General features: G+C 35.4%; 1 protein-coding gene across 1 annotated transcript in view; it reads right to left on the bottom strand.

The window, feature by feature from the left end:
- Window positions 1-8,520: 8,520 nt before the first annotated feature.
- ELMOD2 (ELMO/CED-12 domain containing 2) overlaps window positions 8,521-23,277 on the bottom strand; it is a 22,521-nt gene continuing 7,764 nt past the window's right edge. Inside the window, exons 4-9 of the mRNA XM_011955804.1 lie at window positions 22,983-23,080; window positions 22,487-22,616; window positions 19,480-19,613; window positions 17,145-17,213; window positions 16,219-16,352; window positions 8,521-9,737 (exon numbers count right to left, since the gene is read on the bottom strand). Of these exons, the coding sequence (XP_011811194.1) occupies window positions 9,592-9,737; window positions 16,219-16,352; window positions 17,145-17,213; window positions 19,480-19,613; window positions 22,487-22,616; window positions 22,983-23,080 (711 nt within the window). The 3' untranslated portion in view covers window positions 8,521-9,591. The remainder of the gene's footprint in view (window positions 9,738-16,218; window positions 16,353-17,144; window positions 17,214-19,479; window positions 19,614-22,486; window positions 22,617-22,982; window positions 23,081-23,277) is intronic.

Below are 23,277 nucleotides of genomic sequence, written 5' to 3'. Positions count from 1 at the left end.
TGTCTTAAGAAGGGGAAAGCAAAACATTCAGCATATACCCTGGCAAATGTAATGCAGATAAGCTACTGCATTTGACCATTTCTGGAGTGCAATTGTGTGAATGAATGTGAAGAACTTTAACATGTTTTAATTACAATTCCAACTGGTAGAAAAGAAACTGAGTGAAATACACTTTATATTTATAAATACTTAAAAATGAAGTTATTAAAAATATTAGTTTTTATTAACCACAGTTGTCAGTTAATATATTCAATAAACTATTGCTAATACCTCTTAAAGTTTGTCTTTTGAGATCTATACCTGGGTGTAGGAGTCAAGTTCACCTAGAATACAATACTGCCCAATAGGAAGTGCAGGTCTGTAGAATCATAGGCATGAACCTACTCTGAATGTTATTAGTATAAATTTTTAATGTTTAGAGTCCAGATTTGATGACATTTTTTAACAACTTCTAATCTAAGACACTATATTCATTTTAGCAGGATTGTTACTAGAGTCCTGGCATCTGTGATAGCATCACGTAATTTTAAAGCTGGACGGTACTTCTGGGAAGACAGAGGAACAGTTTGAGATTCCTACTGAGATGAAAATGAATCTTCATGGAATCTTTCAGCAAAGTCAAATTCAAATTCATCATTAGCACCCGTAGTAACCTTTTTAATGCCTACAAACTGCATGCAGAAGAGATAGGGAAACAGTAAAACATATTAAAAAGAAGTTTTTAAGACAAAGCCCAGTCTGATTTTAAGCCAAATACAAGGATTGGCAGCTTGGACGACTAGGAAGGTTACAGGTTGCCAAACATCATTCTAGTTCTGTTTTAATCAACTCCACATTACATTTACTATTGAGGATCCTCACCTTGCCCTCATGCATATCTTCCCCATTCATTACCCGCAAAAGTGTCTTGTAGCAGATATCTTCTATGTCCCACACATACCATTTTGCTCTTTAGTGCTTGCTGGCCTGACTTCCTATTGTCATGTCAGCACCTGCCCTTTTTAGGGTCTTCTGGCCACCAGAGCCAGCTTTACTCACCTGTGCATGGCATTCTAGAAGAGCAGGGAAAATAACACAGCCCCAGTGCAGCCCTTAACCAATAACTGGTAGTAGTTGGTGTACAAATATCTCAGTTCCCTCAACTGTCAGGTGGAGTACTGCTGAGGGATCAAACTCTAGTAACACACAGTAGTGTTTTGCTTATTATGGCTAACTAAAAAATCACAGGGTCTTCATGCATTTGGAAAGGAGACTATGTCTTACAAAGGGTTACAGCCTTCAAGGTGGTCATTCTGCAGGTTAGAAAGCGTATCCTCCAGCAAAGACCAGAGGCAGGCACTTCTAGGGAAGGAAGAGTAAGACAGGAATTTAAGTTGAATGGGTTGGTTAAGTATACATATTCAACAGGCTACAGATGGATCCATGAATATTCATGAAGGCAGTCCTGATGCATGCAGGTTAAACAAACATGCGTGTTACACCTTGGGGTGGGGACTTAACATTTAAATGCATTACAGTTAGGCCCTATACATGACAAGGTGAAGCAGGCACACAAAGGCACACAATGCACCATCTCTGTAAATGGGCCAGAGCCAGTCCACAGTGGTTGGTCTCTTACCAGGAGAAAGCTACTAGAATCCTCTTGTCCAGTTAAAACTGTAGTTATGGCTCGTGGAAAATGGGCTGGAGTCAGTCAACACTTGGTGAAGCTGCAATCGCTTCAGACACTCAAGGCCAGTGTTTGTTTAGCTGCTCAAGAAAAAGAAAAATCTTGCGGCAGTTAGAACATAGTTTATTCTTTAAGTGTAGGAGTGCGTAACTTAATCCTGCCTGGCATGGCCTTAGGTCCTGTTTATAATTTGGCATCTTACAACTCACAAGTGATATGAATGTATACACAGAAAATCCAAAAGAATTGGCATACATAATAGAAGTTTGGCAAAGTGGCTAATAAAATCAATATTTAAAAGACTAGATACCTACATTTCTATATACCAGCAAAAGGAAGTAAGAAAATAAAGCTGTAAAAATGTATAACAGCATTTAAAAATAGTACCTGGGAATAAATATAACAAAAGATGTGTCATATCACTATGGAGAAGACTACAATGCTACAAAGAATATTGCCACAAAGCGTCTGTTCCCTCAGTCTGTGATCTCTATTTTACCATTCGTGCTGGTCAGTTGTGTCTAAACCATCCAACGGAGGGGGTATAACAAAGCATGACTGACCTTCCATTCTATCACGGCTGGGAATTCAGTTTTGAGGGTTTCCCTGGGGTCCCCTTGGCCAAGAGGGGGTCCTTTAGTCAGTGGGAAGCTTTAGATTTTATTTTTAGCTTACATTTGTGGGCTGACTTCTATTCCCTATCTCGGTTCCCTACTCCGTTACCAGTGTTTCCTGGGATCACCTCTGAAATGAACTGCAAATCCTTTCCTCAAGGTCTGATTCACAGGGAATTCAAACTAGGACAAATCACAACCTTAAAATAGCATGTTTCTTTCAAGAATAAGGAATAAAACATGTAACTTTATTTCTGTGCCTGGGACCCTGGTCAGGCAATGGGAAATTGCAAATGGAGGGAAGCAAGTTGGCCAATTCCTGGTACAGAGAAATGCCAGTCATCGGAAGATATTTGAGGATCTGCTATGCTCTAGACATTGTGTATACTACACAGTGGTACATAAAACAAGCATAGGCCCTGCCCCCATACAGAAGGAAATATAAGGGAATCCATCTGTTATCAGAAGGTACCTGGGGATTTACCAAGTGCTTTGATAACAGCCTCAGTGACCTCATCTGATAGGGAACACAACTGCGGGGGGAGGGGGGGAGCCCCTACAGGCCTGAGAATCACGACAAAGATTTTCTTTTTCATGCAAAGTAAGTGGCAATAATCACACTCTGTTCCTTGTTTAACAAGGCAAGCCATTACTTGAAACAAGGTAAGATATAAAGTCTGCAAATCATTCTTGCTTCTTGTCTTCATTTGTTAAAATGGGAAAATTTTCATTGTGGAATATAACACATACACATAAAAGTGCATAAAGCAAATGAATATTTTAATGTATTATTACAAAGTGAACTAACAGGTAACCAAAGTGAAGCTCAAGAAACAGAAAATTGCAAGCACCGCAGAACCACCTCCACCCACGGGATCACAACTTGAGACCATCTTAACTTTGCTTTCATTGTAAATGGTTTTCCGTGTGTTTTTATACAGATTCACTATTTAAGTATACATCCCTAAATTATATGGCTCATTTGTCTATTTTTAAACTTCACATAAATGGAATCATCCAGTATGTTTTATGTGTGCATCTTTTGACCAATATTACAAATTTAGAATTCATACAACAGTAGGCTAGCTAGGCAGCTCTGCTAATCTTAGCTGAATTCAGTTGGCCTTTAAATTCAGGCCATGGGTTTATGACCAGTTCTGATCAACTCCATGTGGCTCTGATTCATCTGGTACCCATGGACAAACCAAGGCATGTTCTTTTTCATGGTGATGGCAGAGGCGCAAGAATAAGCCCAATTGCTCAAACCTATTTCAAGCCTTTGCTTATGTCCACTAACATTCCACTGATTGTGGCAAGTCACATGGTCAAGCCTAACATCAAGGAGCAGGGAAATGCACTCCTTATTGGGAAACAGAGAGGACTGAATATTTGCTGAATAAATCCAAACTGGCACAGCACATCTGTTCAACATGGTACTAGAAGTCCTAGCTAGTGCAGTAAGACAAATAAATGGATGGAAAGAAATACAAGTTACTGCTCACGAGTGATATGAATGTGTACACAGAAAATCCAAAAGAATTGGCATACATAAGAGGTTGGCAAAGTGGCTAATAAAATCAATATTAAAAATGTATTATATAAAAGCATTTTAGGCCGGGCGTGGTGGCTCACGCCTGTAATCCCAGCACTTTGGGAGACCAAGGTAAGTGGATCACCTGAGGTCGGGAGTTTGAGACCAGCCTGGCCAACATGATGAAACCCTGTCTCTACTAAAAATACAAAAAAATTAGCTGCTCATGGTGGCGGGCACCTGTAATCCCAGTTACTCGGGAGGCTGAGGCAGGAGAATCACTTGAACCCAGGAGGCAGAGGTTACAGTGAGCCGAGATGGCACCATTACACTCCAGCCTGGGCGACAGAGCAAGACTCTGTCTCAAAAAAAAAAAAGCATTTTAAAATAGTACCTGGGAATAAATACAACAAAAGATGTGTGGTATCACTATAAAGGCTACAATTCTATTGAAATATTTTTTTTAAAACTATATAGGTATATAACATACTCTTGGATTGGGAAAAACTGTTTTTACATTTATCTTACAGATTTAATGCAATCTATAGAGTTAAAGCATTTATTTTTATCATTAATAGTCTGTCCCTAGAGGGAAATGATCTGCATCAAACTGCTCCATAGTTCTCCAGTCTTTCTAAATTTGATTCCAATATTTTACTGTTTAAAGTGTATTTGTTGTAGTTTATAAGGATACACTTAAATTAATCACTTTTTATCTTTCATTTACTATTTTTTAAACATAAATGAATTTTTATCAAATGTTTTTTCTGCATGTAAGACTATCATATGATTTTCAAATGTTAATATGGAAAGTTATATTAGTTTTATTCTGGTGATCAACTGAGCCATAACTGATCACATATTAAAGCAATATATCTATAAATGCAGGTCATTAATATATTAAAATTAGTAAGCTTCCAGATTCAGTATGCTAACATTTTGTTTATAATTATTGCATCTAAAGTGACATTGGCATACAATTTTTTTTCATACTGTTCTTGTGGAGTTTTAGTCATCAAGGTTATGATAGTCTCATGAATTGCAGAGTCTATACTCTTATCATTTGCAAGAGTTTGTGAAAAGTGATTTTACTCTTAAATGTGTCATTCAGCTCACCGATGCAAGCCATATAGAACTGCAGTTTTTAGCGGAAAGGGTTTTAATTGCTAATTCAGTTTAATAGGGCTAAGACTTTCCCCCTTTCTTGTACAGTTTGGGTAAGCTGTATTTTTCTAGAAATTTTTGTATTTCATTAAAATTTTCAAATTTTTGAAAAAATTTTTTTCACCATCTGTATAATTTGTAGGGATGTCCCATATTTCATTGACATTATTTGCTTTCTCTTTTATTCTTAACTAGTATCATCAAGTTTATCAATATTAGTCTTTTCAAGCAAAAACTTATTTCTGTTGATCCTATATGCTTGTTTTCTATTCTATGCATTTTAAGCACTTATCTTTAATATTTCCTTGTCTATTTTCTTTACATTTATTGTGTTCTTCATCAAACTCCTTAAGATGGATGTTTTGTCTTTAATTTCCAGCCTTTCTATTTTCAAATATATACATATATTTAAAATTATAATTAGCACTAACTTTAATAAAGTTAGTACTAATATACTAACTTAACCTTATCCAACCAGATCCACCTGTAATATTTTTATTTCAAAGTAAGATATACACACATACACATACATACACACAGAAATGCTATGCAGCTGTAAAAAATGATGTATTTATGTGAAAATAGATCCATTTTATGATGGGTAATAGAACTTTTATGTAAAGTTAAGAATGAAACAGTGCAGTTTAGCATGAATTATTCCTACTGTTTGTAAGAACAGGCAGGTGGAGGTGGTGGCTTCTTTTTAAATAAAGGACATTTTCAGTCCCATAACCACTTGTTTCTCATTCAACATTGTAAATAGGTAATTAGCAGTTAAAAAGTCAAGAAAATCAAAACTTTTTTCTGTATATTCTGATTTACCTATAGCAACATAAGAAAAATAAGAAAAATGTTTAATGAGCACGAATGATAAATGAGGGAATATGGAAGAAAAGTATCAACAGAAAGGCTTATAACAATTTCAACATGTTTTTTTATTTGCTCACTTAACATTCCAAACAAAATGACATTTTACACTATTGCTTTTACTTAAGAAGTCAACTGCCTTATCCAAAGTAGACAAAAATCCCAATTCCTTTAAGTGTACAAGTGGTACTTTTCCCCCAGAGAAAGCTACTTGAATACTTTAACAGAAACACAGAATCATCCTATACTAGTAAGGTGGTAGTCGGGTCTTACCTGTACTACATTTAAAACTTTTCTCATTAAAAACTGAATACAGAAAAAAACCCAAAACACCTCCAGTCATGATTCCTCTCAGATTTTTAACAATTCCACTAATCTTCATTAAAAATTGCTTTTGTAGAGAGGTGTATAAATACGAAAATGGAAAGTAAGCCTCCCCACACCTGTTCATGGAGAAGTGGAGTAGACCATTTATCCTGAGAAAACAGCTACTGGTCCCCATTATTTCAAGAAAGATAATAAACATTATGGCCCTCCAAGTCAAACCTCCTATCTATCATGATCATGTGTAACCTTTTCTGTTCTGGCTGCAAGCATCTACTTTCCATACTCATGTGATGCTTCTCCTTTGAGCAAATCTTTGATGAACTTATATTTCACTGAATGTTCTCAAAGGGGAGAAAGAGTACATGAGCAATTATAATACTGGAACAAAAGTGAAGAGTACATATATTTTCATGTAGAAAAAATACATACAAATCCAAGTAGCTCCTAAAAATATGAATCAGATGGGAATTTTCAAGAAAAAGATTGTTTTCTAAACTGTAAATGGTGCCAGTAAGACACTGATTTTTATATCTAGCTACATCACCGTATTTATGTACAAAGAGAGGTTGGTATAGGTTCACTGATACCCCCTGATTTCTCCCATTTCTTTAAAGATTGTCTTTCAGACCCTATTAAAACCATAACTGTCAATTTTTTAGACTACTTCCTGTCACTGGCACACTCTCTTCAATCTGGCATATACAAAAATTCATTTCAACATTTATTTACTTTTTTGATGCTAAAACTAACATAATTTTTTGGCTATTTCAATGCCACAATATTCTATCACTACTTTGGCAATTTACTAATCATTATAGAAATAGGTAAGATTCTAAATATGGATTTTAAGACTACATAAAATTCCAACTACATATGTCAAAGGGGAAAGTAGGAAGGTAGACGCAATTATATTTCTGTTTTCATGTATATCACTATCAAGAGTCTGAAGGCCCATGTTGCATTCTAATTTACAACTGACATTGGTGACATTTTGCTTGGCTTCTAGACTCAAACCTAGAATTTAATAGTGGCTTTTAGATCAATTTGCTGTAAAACTATCTGAAATGGATGCAGATTATTTTAAGCAAAAATAGAATGATACTTATAACGTACATATGGAGGTGGATTTAAAGAACATATTATTGAGCAAACTTTATACCGACATTTTCTTAACATCATCATAGTTTTTCTTCCTAGAAGGGAAAAAACTTAATTACTTAAAATTTTCCCCTTCCATACTTAAAGCATTCTTAAGTACACTGACAAAGGTTTAAATCAGTTCAAGCTCTCTGCTGTTGGAGGATCAAAATACAAAGCATTTTCAGCACAAACATCAAAAGATGAACAGAATTGCTTTCCATGTAATAATTAATACCTTAATACAATGAACTTGTCAGGATTTTGCGATATATCATATAGCTGGACAATAAAGCATGAAAATATTTTTTAAAAATTAAGCCGGGCGCGGTGGCTCAAGCCTGTAATCCCAGCACTTTGGGAGGCCGAGACGGGCGGATCACGAGGTCAGGAGATTGAGACCATCCTGGATAACACGGTGAAACCCCGTCTCTATTAAAAAAATACAAAAATCTAGCCGGGCGAGGTGGCGGGCGCCTGTAGTCCCAGCTACTCGGGAGGCTGAGGCAGGAGAATGGCGTAAACCCGGGAGGCGGAGCTTGCAGTGAGCTGAGATCCGGCCACTGCACTCTAGCCCCGGCAACAGAGCGAGACTCCGTCTCAAAAAAAAAAAAAAAAAAAATTAAGTGAAGACATTTCCAAAGTTGAGATGTCCCCTACAAGAAACCAATTTTTAAATTCCTGTAATACTGAAAAGCTAAATTGCCACTACGGTAATAAAAGGAACCAAAATTTTAAAATAATTTTATCTTATTGAGAAACTAATTTTAACGCATGCACTTTAAATGTATGTGCTATACAACACTGCGTCTTATTTTCCAATTGGATATGTCTTACCACTCTTCTCTTTAACAAGTTTGAAAGAGAAAGGTCAACAGACATGAGCAAATATTTAAAAAGTCTGAGGTCTTGCTCTATTATATACGAGCCAGTCCTTAAACACTTGATATACACCCACATTAAAAGGTGTGCTAAATATCATCATGTTTTAGATGAAATTATGTCTTCAAAAGGTTGGTTTCTGTAGGATTTAAGGAGAACTTAAACTTTCCTGCTTTAAACTTTAGTTTTGCTATCAGTACAAATGTGTAAAACACACCAAGAAGAAATCATTCCCATAAGAATCTCATCACTATATAATCCTTGAAAGCACTTGCTGCCCTCCTGAGATTTTAGGAGAATAAAACTATATAAAATGCACAGTCATCATGTCATCTTCAAGCTATTTTAGTATCCCACAAACCGTTAACATAAAGTTCATACATCGTTATCTAAAAACACCATGGAGTCAAAGAGAAGCAAGAGTTAACAGTAAGTCAAATAAACCAATGATGTTTGAGATTTTTTTTAAAACTTAAACTCTCTTAAGTTTCAAAGACAGTTTTATTTAAATAAAAACTGTCTTTTATAGTCTTTTTGTCTTTTATATAATCAAGATTTTCTTGGCAAATACATCTCTTTTCATAAACACACATAGGTAGAGAAGTTTCATACCCAAGTAAAGCAGTTTCATAAACATACATAGCTACAGAAGAAAACATTAAGGTTCTTTTCTACAACTGATAAAAAGCAAATACTGAAGATGAGAAAATGCCTTTAGGCTTTCAAATAACACTGTGGCATTTTAAAGTGTGTTATTTAAAAACAAAAAAGCTAGTCACCAATACTGTCATTCTCTCATCAGTTATGCTCAATAATCACAGAAACCCAAAAGGAGGCCATAATTCTTTATTCTCTCTGCCGTATCTCTGCTCTGTTTGCTACTAATGAAGCAACATTATGACATGTAATTAAGATGCAAACAAAGAAAATCATAAACACTCTTCCTGTTAATTACCCTAGAAATAAAAATCAAAGAAAATTAAAAACAGCCATTCCCAAACTAAAAACCAAAAAAAATCTTAAAAGAGCTTTGAAAAAAGATACCAACTTGATCCCACAACACATAAAAATGAAAATTGATTTTACACATTTTAACCAACAATTTAATACAAATACCTGATTTATACTTTTACACCAACGGGCTAAGTCCCAAGTTCCAAACTGTAGTTCGCATGACTCTACAGAGGGGATCTTTGGAAGGATAAGGTACCTTTGGAGAACAGTGTATAAACAATTGTAAACATACACTGATTGTCCACTAGCTTTCTTAAATAGAATTTCTGAAATATTTTTGTAGGAAATTATATATAAGAGTGTAATTGATCAGATAATTCCATTACAACATATAAATTCTGTTGAATGTGCAAAATGTGGTAGAAATAGAAGATACAGTGGATGATTTATACTTTTAAAGTAAGTGCTACATTACAATCCAGTAAAAGTCCTTTAATCTTTTCATGAAACTTCTCTCTATACAAGTTGAAATACATAATGCTTTCTGGTTCTTCTTCAAACCAAAACTTGTCAAATTCATAGACAAGATAACCTACAGTTAAAGAAAAACAAAACATTTAGTCCTCAATGTTGGAATCACATTCAAACCATCTCATTTTTACAAAGTATATATAACCATCCTTTAAATTCCATATTAGAATACAATAATCAAAAGTAATCTCAAAACTATTAGAAGCCTGAGGGACTAAATAAGAAATGTTTCTGTATGTTCAAAATGAACAGCAATTTCAATAAACGATTTAGTGTGCATTTACTATTGGTCTCAAAAATCAACAACGTCCCTCAAGCTTAAAAGATGCAGGACTTTCAGCCGGGAGCAGTGACCATGCCTGAACTCTCAGCACTTTATTTAAGAGACTAGCCTGGACAATATGGCAAAACCCCGTATCTGCAAAAAGTACAAAAATTAGCCAGGCATGGTGGGATGCGCCTGTTGTCCCAGCTACTTGGGAGGCTGAGGTGAAGGGATCACTTGAGCCCAGGAGGTCACGGCTTCAGTGAGCCATGATTGCACCACTGCACTCCAGCTTGGGTGACAGAGTGAGACCCTATCTCAAAAAAAAAAAAAAAAAAAGATGTAGTACTTTCAAAAGATACCTTGAGAAGTTTCCCGAGAAACCTCTGAAGCACAAAAATGCAAGTAATGAGAAAATGTTGGATAAGGCTAAAGTGCAGGAAAGCTATTTCCTACTTTTTTTTTTTCCAAAAAGATAATTTTAATGATTTTCTTGCACATGAATCACCCTGTGAACATTTTATTTATATTGGTCACAATGAATCTGTTGGTATGCTGTGGAAAATCAGCTCAAATTTATTTCTGATGATAAAATGGCCTATGACCCCAATTAGTCAATAAGCCATTTTAGTCTATTTTCATAGTTATTAACATTTAATGAGAGCCTACAATGTTCCAGGCTTTATGCTAGGTGCTTAACACATTATTAAATTTAATCCTTATAGTCTAAGATGAGTATTATGCCCAATTACACATGAAACAGGAATTGGAGGTTAGAAAAGGGAAGCAAGCTAAGGTCATGCATGTGGTAAAAAGCTATTTCCTACTTAATTCTTGATTTCTAAATCTAAGAGTTATTTCTACTTTTTTTTTCAATGAGCTATCAGCATCTTTTCTTTAAAAAAAAAAAATCCACTCTAAATCGGCTTCACATTTTTGGCTTTCAATATCGTCATTATGGTAGCCAAATTAACCCTCAAAATGTTAAAGGTATTTCATGAAACTGAACTTGTTTATATACACACACACACACATATGTAAACTTAAACATGAATTTAAAACCACCCAACATCAAAATATCTATCAACAAGTACATAAACAATGTGTAGCATATAATGGAATATTGCTCAGCAATAAAAATAAATGAGCTAATTTGTCAATTTAAAAAAGTAACAAGTAAAAAAAGCTATTAATACACATAACAAATTATGCAGAAAGAAACCAGACCAAAATGAGTAAAAACTGCATGATTTCACTTAAATACAATTCTAGAAAATAAATGCAAACTCCTCTATAGTGACAAAAAAAAAGTGGTACCTAGGATGGCAGGGGGAGGGGCAAGAGGCATAGATTACCAAGGAGCACATAAAAACTTTCAGAGGTGGTGATTATATTCACCATTTGGATCATGGAGATGGTTTCACAGGTGTATACATATGTTAAAACTTATCAAATCATGCACATTTAAATATGTGCAGTTTATCATAATGTGTAGTTTATCATATACTTTAATAAAGCTGTTAAAAAGTAAAACAAAAAAATAAAACCACCCTAGTCCTACTTTGTATGTAATCAAATGTATTTATTGAATTATTTTTTCAAATATTTCTACAGTGCTCACTAAATGCTCATATACTGTCAGAGCAGCCCTAGGATGCAAGTACTATGCTGTTATTCCCATTCTACGAAAGAGGAAACAGAGGTGCAGGAAGTTAAATGATGTGCCCCAAACCACACAGTTTGTAAGTGGTCTCTGTTGCAAAAGCCAATGACTTTACACAAAAGGGTGGCTAGACTATCATGATTGCCTACTATGAAAAAAATGGAAATCCTATTTTAATAATATTGGTCCTAAAGCAAACATTAATGGTTAAAATCATCATATTCCAACACTGAAATATCATTTCATACGAAGACCAGTTTAAGAAAGATTTTTGGATTATTCTCAATATATGATAAAAGAGATTTCTGTCAACCATGATATACAAGTAATATCAAGAAATGAAGCCTCTGAAGAAATACCATCTGCTATCTCTATCCCCTATACACTGTCAGGGATGTACAATAAATACATTTAGAGATTAATGTTCTGCATAGTATGATAAGGGAGACAGCCATCCAAATTTCATGGCCATACCATTTGTTTCGGTATATCTGGTTATTATGTTTTAGATATTTACCATTCTTATGTCCTTTAAATTGCTTTTTCATTACTGTCAGTAATGTGGCCCATTCAAATGACTACATGGGCCTGGAACAAAATGCTGAAGTTAAAGCACTAGGAACTTCATGCTTCAGAGTGAGGCTGTTGACCTATAATATAAATCAGTGTCAGAGAAAGACTAACTTGAAGAACGGAGACTATAATAGCTAAAGTGATTTAACGTGACATCAGGAAACCACAGGAAAAACTACTGAAATTCTAGGAAACTGGCAGGGCCATCCTTGGCATAAGACCCCCAAAGCTTTGCAAAAAGTGATGGAACAGAGCTGTTTTCCATGACGCACATATTTTGTCCTTTTGAGTCCAGATGTTTGGAACACTTAGACTCTGTAGAAATTGTCATATGAAATGTCTAAACCTGAAATTCCCTGCATGTATTTACTGCAGAGGTTAAGGATAAGAAAACCATAGGAAGGGGGATTAACTGTAAACCTGCACCTCACTGGGGTGATGAAAATGTTCTAAAAGTGGATGATGATGATGGCTACACAATTTAGCTCATTAAAATCCATTTAAGTGTATTTTTAAAATGGGTAAATTCTATGGTATATAAATTATACCTCAATAAAGCTGTTATTGAGGCATAACTTTCTTGTTACACAAACTTGAGGGGTTACTATTTTTTTTTTTTTTGAAACCACCAAACCAGAAGTCCAGCTAAAATTGTGGCCCTACAAAACTAGAATGGAGACATCCTAGACAGGAATATAAAGAAGACAGAGGTCCCCAAATCCTAAACCTTCCTGCTGGACTAGTGGTCAGTAACTTTCCACAATCATGGGAGATACCTGCTCACAGTTTGGACGTACAAGATGACAATGGAGCTAAAAAGCTAACCTACCAATGTTTCCAGCCCTTCCTACACAGGACGCATTAAAACAAAGGCAGAGAGATCAAAGGAAAAGGGGGAGATGAAGGCAGACCGTAGGGAAACAAAAAATGTGGAAACTAATCTCTTAACCGTTCTTCCTTCTGGAGAGAAACTATGACCTTGGAACTAATTTGTGCAAACCAATTGATCCTACTCCTCTTAACAAAAAAGGTATGCACATTCAAAAGACAAGGTTTCAAGTTATTATTCTAGTTAGAATATGTTCCTCCTAAGAAGAAAAGCAGAACCTTACTTAAGATGTGAAACTTCCAATGGTAATGGGTATGAAAATCAAGTTTTCGGGAAGCTTCTGCTTAAAAGGTACATAGGTATATGTGCATGTGCATTTTAATGTCTCAAAATAATTGAAAACCATAAGCTTCACGGTTTCCAGGATGATCTATAGCTCTATAGATTGAGCTGACAGGAGGTAACTGAAAGGGTTCTACAATGACTTTTCTACCTCAGATATTACACTTTAATGTCCTTCCTATAGAGGAGCCAGCCGAGATGGTGTGAGGGTGCTGGAGAGCAACAGTTCCCACAGATCCTCAAGTTCCCTGGTCTTTAGGGGAAAAATACTACACAGAGGTCATTTTGCACTGCTTTCTAAGCTACCACCTTCCTGTATATATTGAGATATGGGAAACTGCTTAATTGCTTGGGGAGTTTTTAAATTGTTTTGATATTTATGTTCAATAGGTAGCTAATGAACAAGAGATATATTTCATTTTTTTAAAAAAAATTAGAGGCGAGTTAGCAAAGTCCCAGCGACGACACTTTGGAATGGTAAAGGAAAGCATCTCATGCCTACCGCAAATCTTCAGTACACTTGGGTAGAATCATCAATGCTGTCCTTAGGGACCTGAAACCTGTCCCTCCATTTACAGACATGCTGCATTGGCTCCTACATTGTGTAAGCATGCCCATATGATTCTTTATCCTTATCCATTAAGGGAGAAAAAGGATCTGGACATACAGTGCTGGGGTTAAAGCAGAGGTTGGGCTGAAGATATATATTTTGGCATTTAATGCACATTTGGCATTTCAAGCAAGGGACCAGATGGTATCACTTAGGAAAAGTATGCGGGCTAAAGAGAGGAGTGGGCACAGGGCTGGGCCCTGAGGTGCTCCTACATCCAGTAAGCTAGTGGATGTCTACAGGAATTCCTGTGGGGCAGGAAAAAAGCAAGGAGAATGTGGCATCAGAAAAGTCACGATAATGTTTCCAGAAGAAACGTGTGGTCATTTATGCCCAGTGCCACTAAAAGGATCAAATAACATGAAGAAAAAACATGGCAATGGTATTAGGCAGCAAAAAAACTTGGTGTTTGAGAAAAATCAGTGTGAGCAGAGTCATGGAGAGAGAAACTAAATTGGAATTAGATAAAAACTGGAGATGAAGAAATGAAAACAGCAATTATTGAAAAAGTTTCATGAAGAAAGGGAGCAGAGAAAAGAAGTAGTATCTGGAGGTGGACACTGCATTAGGGGGAAATTTTGATTCTGAAGATGACAGCTCCTCACTGAATGCAGTGACTTTGTCTTCTTCTCTGCTATATCCCCAGGGCCTAGAACAACACCTAACACACAGTAAATGAATAAACTTCCCCGAGAAGAGCATGTCTAAACTGAGATTTGGAAGATGAGAAGGCATCACCTGGAAAGAACAGAGGGAGCTGGAAGAGTGTTCAGGCCAAGTGAATGTCACTTGCAAAGGCACAGAGTCAAGAGAGAGCATAATATATCTGAGCAACTAAAAAGAAGACTGGGATGCCTCCACTATAGAGTTTGTAGGGGTGAGGGGGGGCTGGTATATGGCAAAAGATGAGTCTGGAGAGGTTACCAAGGTTCAGATTATGCAGGGCCTTATAATGGGAATCCTTTGAAGAATTTTGGCAGTGGAGTAAAATGATGAGATTTTCATTTTAAACAACTATACTTTCAACATGGAGAAGAAATAGAAGAGTGTTACCATAAACAGACCGCTAAAGGCTATTACAGTAACCTAGTAACAAAGGCCTGATTTTTTTTTTTTTTGAGACGGAGTCTCGCTCTGTCGCTCTGTCGCCTGGGCTGGAGTGCAATGGCCGGATCTCAGCTCACTGCAAGCTCCGCTTCCCGGGTTTACACCATTCTCCTGCCTCAGCCTCCCGAGTAGCTGGGACTACAGGCGCCCGCCACCTCGCCCGGCTAGTTTTTTTGTATTTTTAGAGACGGGGTTTCACCGTGTTAGCCAGGATGGTCTCGATCTCCTGACCTCATGATCCACCCGTCTCGGCCTCCCAAAGTGCTGGGATTACAGGCTTGAGCCACCGCACCCGGCCAAAGGCCTGATATTGTACAGTTACAATGGGGACGGAAAGAAACAGACACATGCAAGAGAAAGTTAAGATGCAGACAAAACTGGAATTAGGGTGTAAGTAAAGGCAGGAAAGGTTCTGCGAAAAAGAGACATGGATGATATTTTCAACAATGGAGATGAAGAAATTATGATTTGGCCACCGATTATCTAAGTAGTTTCTTATATGCTACCAACATGCAAATGACATGCTAAAGACAGAAAAAGATCAAGAAAAGTAGTATGTGAAAAAAAACTAGATTTGAGTTCTTTGCTTCTGAACAATAGCTTCAGAAGATGGATTCATTCAATTAAACCTTCAGTATTCAAATATTATCACTAAAAGTGAATAGAACAGAGAAAGTAAAGACAGCTTTAGGAACAGTTACTTAGTACCTTTAACCTACCACAAGAAAATTTGGCCTTGAAATTCAAGGCAGGGGGAGGTGAAAAGTTCCTCCAAATTAAATTTCCTTCCAAAAATAATAAAATAATCTGCAAATGGTCTGTCCTTAACAGCATTCATTAACCAGCATCCAAGAGGGAAAATATATTTTGTAGTTAGCTGGAAAATGAATGCCTAAAGAAAAACTACATGAATCTTAGATGTGTCTACATGTGAAATACTGCCTTTTATAATCAGCAAATATAAACACTGAAGTACAGAATATTCTTGGGGAATCATCTTCCACTATTTTCTTGTTTTTCAAAGACCCTAAGTAATAAAATGATAAACATAAGTTATATACTTCATAGAGGCAACAGATTAAAATATATATTATACATTCCTAGTGGTTTAAGAATTATCTCAGATCTAGTTTTAACTCATTTTAATACTCACAATAAAACTGATGAAAGTGTTCCATTGTTGGTATACCAGGAACAAAGTTATAGAGATGAAACTTCAAAGCTTCACTCTTCAGTAAGCTATAAGCCATCTCTGTAAGATTGATTCCAACTATTGCATAAGAATACCTATGTCAGAAACATTACCAGTTATACCAGCTAGCCAAATAACTCATAAAATAAATTAAAATTATGTTAGGAATTAGTAGAAAATGACTTCAGGTTTAACACAGTATTGATTTTATGATAATCTCTACACGGTAAGAAAAATATACTAGAAAGAATTTAACATTTTTGCTTTTTAAAGCCTGTATATTTTTCTGGATATAATCTAAGGAATAAAAATAAAGCTCTGTTCACATGATATCTAAAACTAAAATTCTTAAATAAAAAAAGGGGTCAGGGGACTACAGACACCAAATCTCAATGATTTCTAAAATACACTGGATAATCTGACATTTTCTTCTCCATTATCAGGGTACTTATTTTTACGATCTAACATTGTTACTATGCTTTTTCAAACATTAGATACCACCAGAATATTTTAAAAAATAATGGTAGGGCTAATAAAACCACCTTAGTTTGCATTTCACTTTATAATTTTCAAAGCTATTTCCCATTTTCCTATTATTTTTCCAAACTATTTCCTATTCCTATCTTCAAATCTATTTCTCAAAAAGATTTTATAAGGGCCCTTATCTCCATTGTATAGATAAACTATATCTTGTGATAAAAATATACTGAAATACATACAAAATTGGTTTACAATCACATTTATCCTTAAAAATAATGTATCATGTAATATTCTTTACAAAGTTCTTATTAAATACTTCATTTTAAGAAATACTTTGATATACCTTCAAAATCATCTAAGCATTATAAATGTGAGAGATTACAGCTTCTTTAATATACCCAGCTTACCCTAGTTTTGGATGATTTGAACGGGAAAGAATCTGATGAGCTTCACTAGTGTAATTTTCACTGAAATACCTAAAAAGTTTAAGAAAAACAATCAAACGAATGTATGCTATTCCAATATAAGATATCCAGACCCAATTTAAAAAGCTACTGTCAAAATGATAGTCCTAGTATTGCCATGAGTATCCTGATATCTGTCTCAAATCACTTCAGTGATTCACCAATGCTTCTCAGTCAAAATTTCCTAAGCTATCAGGCCTATGTAGTACAGAATATAGGCCGTTGACAAGACTGTAAAGTACTTTAATAAATAGATAATATAAAAAGAGACTACCTCAAAAAAAAAAATTGGGTTCTTTTTGTTTCTTTGCTGGTTCTAGTTCTATAGAAGAGTCAATATGTACCTGTTAGGACACTCTTCCTTTCACCTAGGTTCATTCCTTCCACTACAATTTAAGTCTGTGTTGTTTAGTGCCATTTTCAGTGCAATCAGAAGGGAATCAACAATCTTTTGCTTCATCAATCATCTAACTAAAATACTAGCTATAAAATAGAAGTATTAGTAGCACAAGAGAGATGGATATGGAACTATCTATTTGTAGGCACATACATCCTTTTGGCCTATACCAAATCTATTTAACCTTAGGATCACCTCTAAATGATAGACACACACACACAATGCTCATATGAAGATAAAAATAAAAAATAAATGTCCATGGTTTTACATTTTAGAGGACAAAATCATTGACATTTTCATAAAGCATAGAAATTTCTAATTAACTCTTCCCTCTTTATTCTTCTACAGAGTATTAATATAAACTTCCTTATTTCTTCACTGGCTCTAATTTTCAACCCATTACACCAGGGGCTGTTAACTTAGAAGTCCATGAATTAATGATAATTTATGAATGAAGGGGAATCCAGGAACCATCTTACATTATGGACAACTTTTTCTGTGTACATGTTTCCCGGGGAAAGAGTATACAAAGTTTTCATCAGATTCCCTAAGGGATCTGTAAACACCAAAACAGTTTCAAAAGTCTTGCTTAATGCAATGCTTTCCTAAGTACTCTAATTTTTCTACTTTTTCCCTAGATTGACTCTAAAATGCCTTCAGTTGACTATATTTCATTTTTGTAATAATTCAGCATTGCATTAATAGTCAAACTACTCTTAAAATATTCAATCTGTAATAAAGAACAACTTTTAATTTCCTTCCTGAATTTAATTAACCTGTCTTAACAGTATCAAATGGTGAAAAATAAACATCTATACACAATAAGAAAAACCATCAAAATTAACCTAATTTAGCCAATTTCAGGAATTTTTCACAGTAAGAATTATCCAAACTTTAATAGGCTAGACATTTCATAGTCTATAAATCACCTTCCCATTCTAGACATTTCATAGTCTATAAATCACAATTTCATGGACAGACCCAAACACTACAATTTGTACATTTGCATATCCTTATGGGAGGAAATTAATCTTCCAGGCCATCTTCTAGAATAGTTTTGGCTATCAATTGTGACTTGAGTTATGCATTTGGGGTTTCACACATGTAGCTAATCGTAAGTATTAAAGAAGATAAAGGAGAGAAAGTTCATATGGTAGTCTATACAAAGTCAGGAATGCAGGTAGGTAAGTTGTCACAGGTGGTGAAGAACATATGTAAAGAGTAAAGAGACTTTATTATCACCTTACCTGGTTATATTTGCCAAAATAGAATCAGGAAGCCCAGAGAGAAAAAGCAAGTGAATAAAGGCAGTAGGAGGATACATAATTCTTTAAGAGGTATCAGAATGGAGATCAGAAAGAAAAAGGACAGGAAAGCATTGGTAAGTAAAGAAATCACAAACACAAGTATATTTCCACCAATGTCTTTTTTTTTTTTTTTAAAGACAGGGTCTTGCTCTGTCACTCTGGTTGGAGGTGGCACAATCATGACTCACTGTAAACTTGAATTCCTGGGCTCAGGCAGTCCTTCTGCCTCAGCCTCCCAAGTGGCTGGACTACAGGCAAATGCCACCATGCCTGGCTAATTATTTTTGTAGAGACAGAGTCTCACTATATTGCTCAGATTGGTCTCAAACTTCCGGCCTCAAGTGATCCTCTGGCCTCAGCCTCCCAAAGTGCTGGGATTACAGGCATGAGCCATGTGCCTGGCCTCCAATATCTTCATATTGTTGTCAACACATTAGCAAATACTTCTAGCACTGCAATTATTAAAATTCAGAGATAGTATGAATCAACTAGATCACTTCTTATTAGAAGTAACTAGATCAGAGATTACATGTAATTTCATTTCGGGAAGAAAAGAAAGTTCACTTTCACTTACACAAGATTGATTAATCCAAGTATGCCCATGCCTCGGAAGTCTGTCTTGGGATCATCACCCTGGAAACCAATTTCAGCCCACTGCTTGGAGATTCTAGCATTTAACTTCTTCGTGGGCATTAGAAGATTCCAAAGCTGTAAAAACATATTTCCATTATTAAGACATTTTATTTCTCATAGCTTATAACTAGTAATTTAATGCTATCAAATAACTTTTGTAGAAAAATCACAGGTTAAGCAAAGACTTTAGAACATTTTTCAATTATCCTAAAACATGCAGCACATTTATTCCCATTAAAAAGACTGGTATAAAGAACAGATTTTGAAAACAAATAATACACAAAAATATAAAACAATGAGACGTCTTTATTTACTAATTAATACAGATATGTCCAGAACTGGTAAACTGCTTGCTTGAGAAGAACACAGTATTTTAGGAACTTAGCCCTTGCTTCAGATACCGTACAGTTAAATAGGCTCTATTATAATGGTGGGTTAATAGTGCTTAATCAGAATGAAAATAGGTCTAAGAGGATGAAGAAATGATACTGATAGCATTCCAACTTGTTTTACAGATTTTCAGTTTAAAAAAATATAATTTGGTTTTAAATAAATATCTTTAAGGATGAGGATTTAAGAACAACTATCAAGCTGGGTGTGGTGGCTCACGCCTGTAATCCCAGTACTTTGGGAGGCCAAAGTGGGCGGATCACGAGGTCAAGAGATCAAGGCCATTCTGGCTAACATGGTGAAATCCTGTCTCTACTAAAAATACAAAAAATTAGCCAGGCGTGGTGGCGGGCACCTGTAGTCCCAGCTACTCAGGAGGCTGAGGCAGGAGAATGGCGTGAACCTGGGAGGCGGAGCTTGCAGTGAGCCAAGATCGTACCACTGCACTCCAGCCTGGGTGACAGAGTGAGACTCCATCTCAAAAACAAAAACAACAACAACAACAACAACAGCTATCAAATATTACATACCAACAAACTAATCAATGCAAAATAAAGAAAATTTATTGTTTAAATTCAATACAAGCCATCAAATGAAAGACACTTACAGAAGTTGACTAAAAAAGGTTTGTGAAAATTTGCAAAACAGAAATACTTGCATTTTTTCCCATTTCATTACCATTTCAGGCATTGTTGAATAAGGACCCCTAATGAAAGGAGTATTCTGTTACCTAAAATAAAATGTGAAGACTTGTGACCATGTTTTAAAACAGGGTCAAGACTGGCTCTGAAGCTAAATCCAAGCATTAGATTAGGTTTACCTGGTCACTACTTTTATTACCAACACATGTGACTTGCTTACATTAGCCTCTCTCCATGAATTCTGCAAGGAGTTTGATTATGCCAATGATAAGGTCTCAGTGACGTGGTGAGAGCCACAGTGTAGAACCACTAGTATTAAAAATTTAATATGCATGAATATTCAATTTCTGGGTTCCATTCCTGGAGATTGTAATTTTTGTAAGTCTAAGGTGGAACTTTGGAATCTACATACTGAACACTAGTTAACTCTAGTAAATGTGGTCCTTGAACTACACTTAAAGCAAGACGGATTACACAGCTCTTTACCCTGTTGAGTACGTGTAATGTAGAACTGCTGAGTATGTGTTGTGTAGACTGGTGAGTATGTGTAGTGTAGACTGGTGAGTATGTGTAGTGTAGAACTGCTGAGTATGTGTAGTGTAGACTGGTGAGTATGTGTAGTGTAGACTGCTGAGTATGTGTAGTGTAGACTGGTGAGTATGTGTAGTGTAGACTGCTGAGTATGTGTAGTGTAGACTGGTGAGTATGTGTAGTGTAGAACTGCTGAGTACGTGTAGTGTAGAACTGCTGAGTATGTGTAGTGTAGAACTGAATTTCACCATGAAGCACCAAGGTAAAATTCCCTGGACTAGAGGGCTAGGAGTTGTACTTTTTTCCCTCAAAAGGAACGGTATTGTGTAGCAGGGGCCTAACATGAAAGGAATAACGATGACAATGGGGACAGAAATAGCAGTTAATCCTCAGTAAGTCCCAGGTACTATTTTAAACACTTTAAATATAAAAACTCATCCATATAATAACCCTTTGAGATACATATTTATATTATCCTCATTTAACAAAATACACTTTTCCTGAAAAGCAAAAAAAATCCTTCATTGTTTTTAAACTTGTATTGCTTAGTGTTACTTAGATAGTATCAATGTTTGTTTCCACAGAACTCCTAATTTCAAGTGCAATGTGCTACTTTCTTTAACCATTTTCAAATAAAATTGGAACAGGTGTAGAGGATGGGCAGGAGATTCAGCTGTGTTCCAGTCCCTATCATTCTAGGACTAAAGCAAATCGCTTCCTCTCCCTGGTCCTTAGAATCTTCATCCCTCAAACAAAGGGACTAGTCTAGATATCTGTAAAGCTTACTCTAGGTCTATTACGCTTTAATTTTGGCACCTCATTGGCTTTATGCATTTAGACTTTAGAAATAAGAAATAGAAAAATTCTAAGTAAATAATTTTTACTTTCATAAAGTTTAAATCTTTTGTGGCATTACTTGGCAATTAACATTCTGTAAGTCCCAAAAGATTGGACATAATAATCTGAAAAGGGATACGCATGTTTTCAATTTGTAAGTAGCTAAAAAAAAGCGTAACTTATATGAGCAGTTTGTATAAAAAGTAGGAGAAAAATTTGAAACTTGTAGACATGTACTTTTTGGTTGAAAAGATCTCTATAGGTTTTTATTTCAGAATTAAAAACATTAAAGTAAAATTTATTTGAATATATTTATTCATAAAAACATATTACATATTTATAATAATGCTTATCAGAAAATTATAAAAATTGCTAACTAAAAATCTTTCCATATCAATGAAATCCAGCATAATAAAATTCTCTAAGGGCAAAGAAACCATATAAGCCTAGCCATATAAGCCTCTAGAATTTGCACAGACTTTACTTAGCTGAAGCCTGATTTATTTTTCTAGTGTTCAACAACTCCACATAAAGAAAACAGAAATTTACCTTCATGAGTAGCTCTTCATGTTGTAGGTTATCAGAATCATATGGCCTTTTCCTCACACTTTCTACATCCAAATAGAGCTGTTTATAACCAGTTATCTGAAGTAAGCACATCTTCATGCAGATTTTAAAACTAAAAATAATAAAATTATTTTTAAAAAGCACACCTTCTTATCACAATAAAGTCTTTCATAGCTTGGGGTTCGTATATCTATTTAGAAAGCATTTCCTGGCTTTCAGTTTAACATAAGACCCACCAAAGGCAGATGATATACTGGCATTAGTTCTGGACTGGAAACCAAGAGATACAGGTTCTAGTACTGATTCTATCACTGCCCTCTCTGGATCTCGACTGCTCCTCTTGTGAAGTGAGAGCGCTGAATCAGATGATCTCCACAAACCCTTCAGCTCTAAAGTGTTACAACAGTGTGTGTGATCTCAATACTTCACAGGCTATTAACTGCATAATAAAAAAATAATAATGTAAAAAAAAGCACACCTGGCATCCTTCTCCGGGTTAATATTTTTTTCCTTCATAATATCATCCACACATTTGTCCACTTCACTCTGAACAACACGTGTCGCCTTCTGTAAAACCTATTTATGTGAAAGAAAGCCAAATGAGAAAAATTCTTTGTAGCTGAAAAAGACATAGTTTTGAGGCATTTAATCAACCTTACAAAGTAAGATATTGAAAATGCAAAATAAACTCAGTTTGTTGCAACCAGTTTATTTCAAAATTTCTCTAGGGCTAACCTCATATATACATATATATATATATATATAGTTTTATA

This window comes from Colobus angolensis, unplaced genomic scaffold (genome assembly GCF_000951035.1).
Source record: "Colobus angolensis palliatus isolate OR3802 unplaced genomic scaffold, Cang.pa_1.0 Scaffold400, whole genome shotgun sequence".
Lineage (NCBI taxonomy): Eukaryota > Metazoa > Chordata > Mammalia > Primates > Cercopithecidae > Colobus > Colobus angolensis.
The sequence above is the reverse complement of the archived record's forward strand: the minus strand, read 5'-3'. Positions and strand labels throughout refer to the sequence as shown.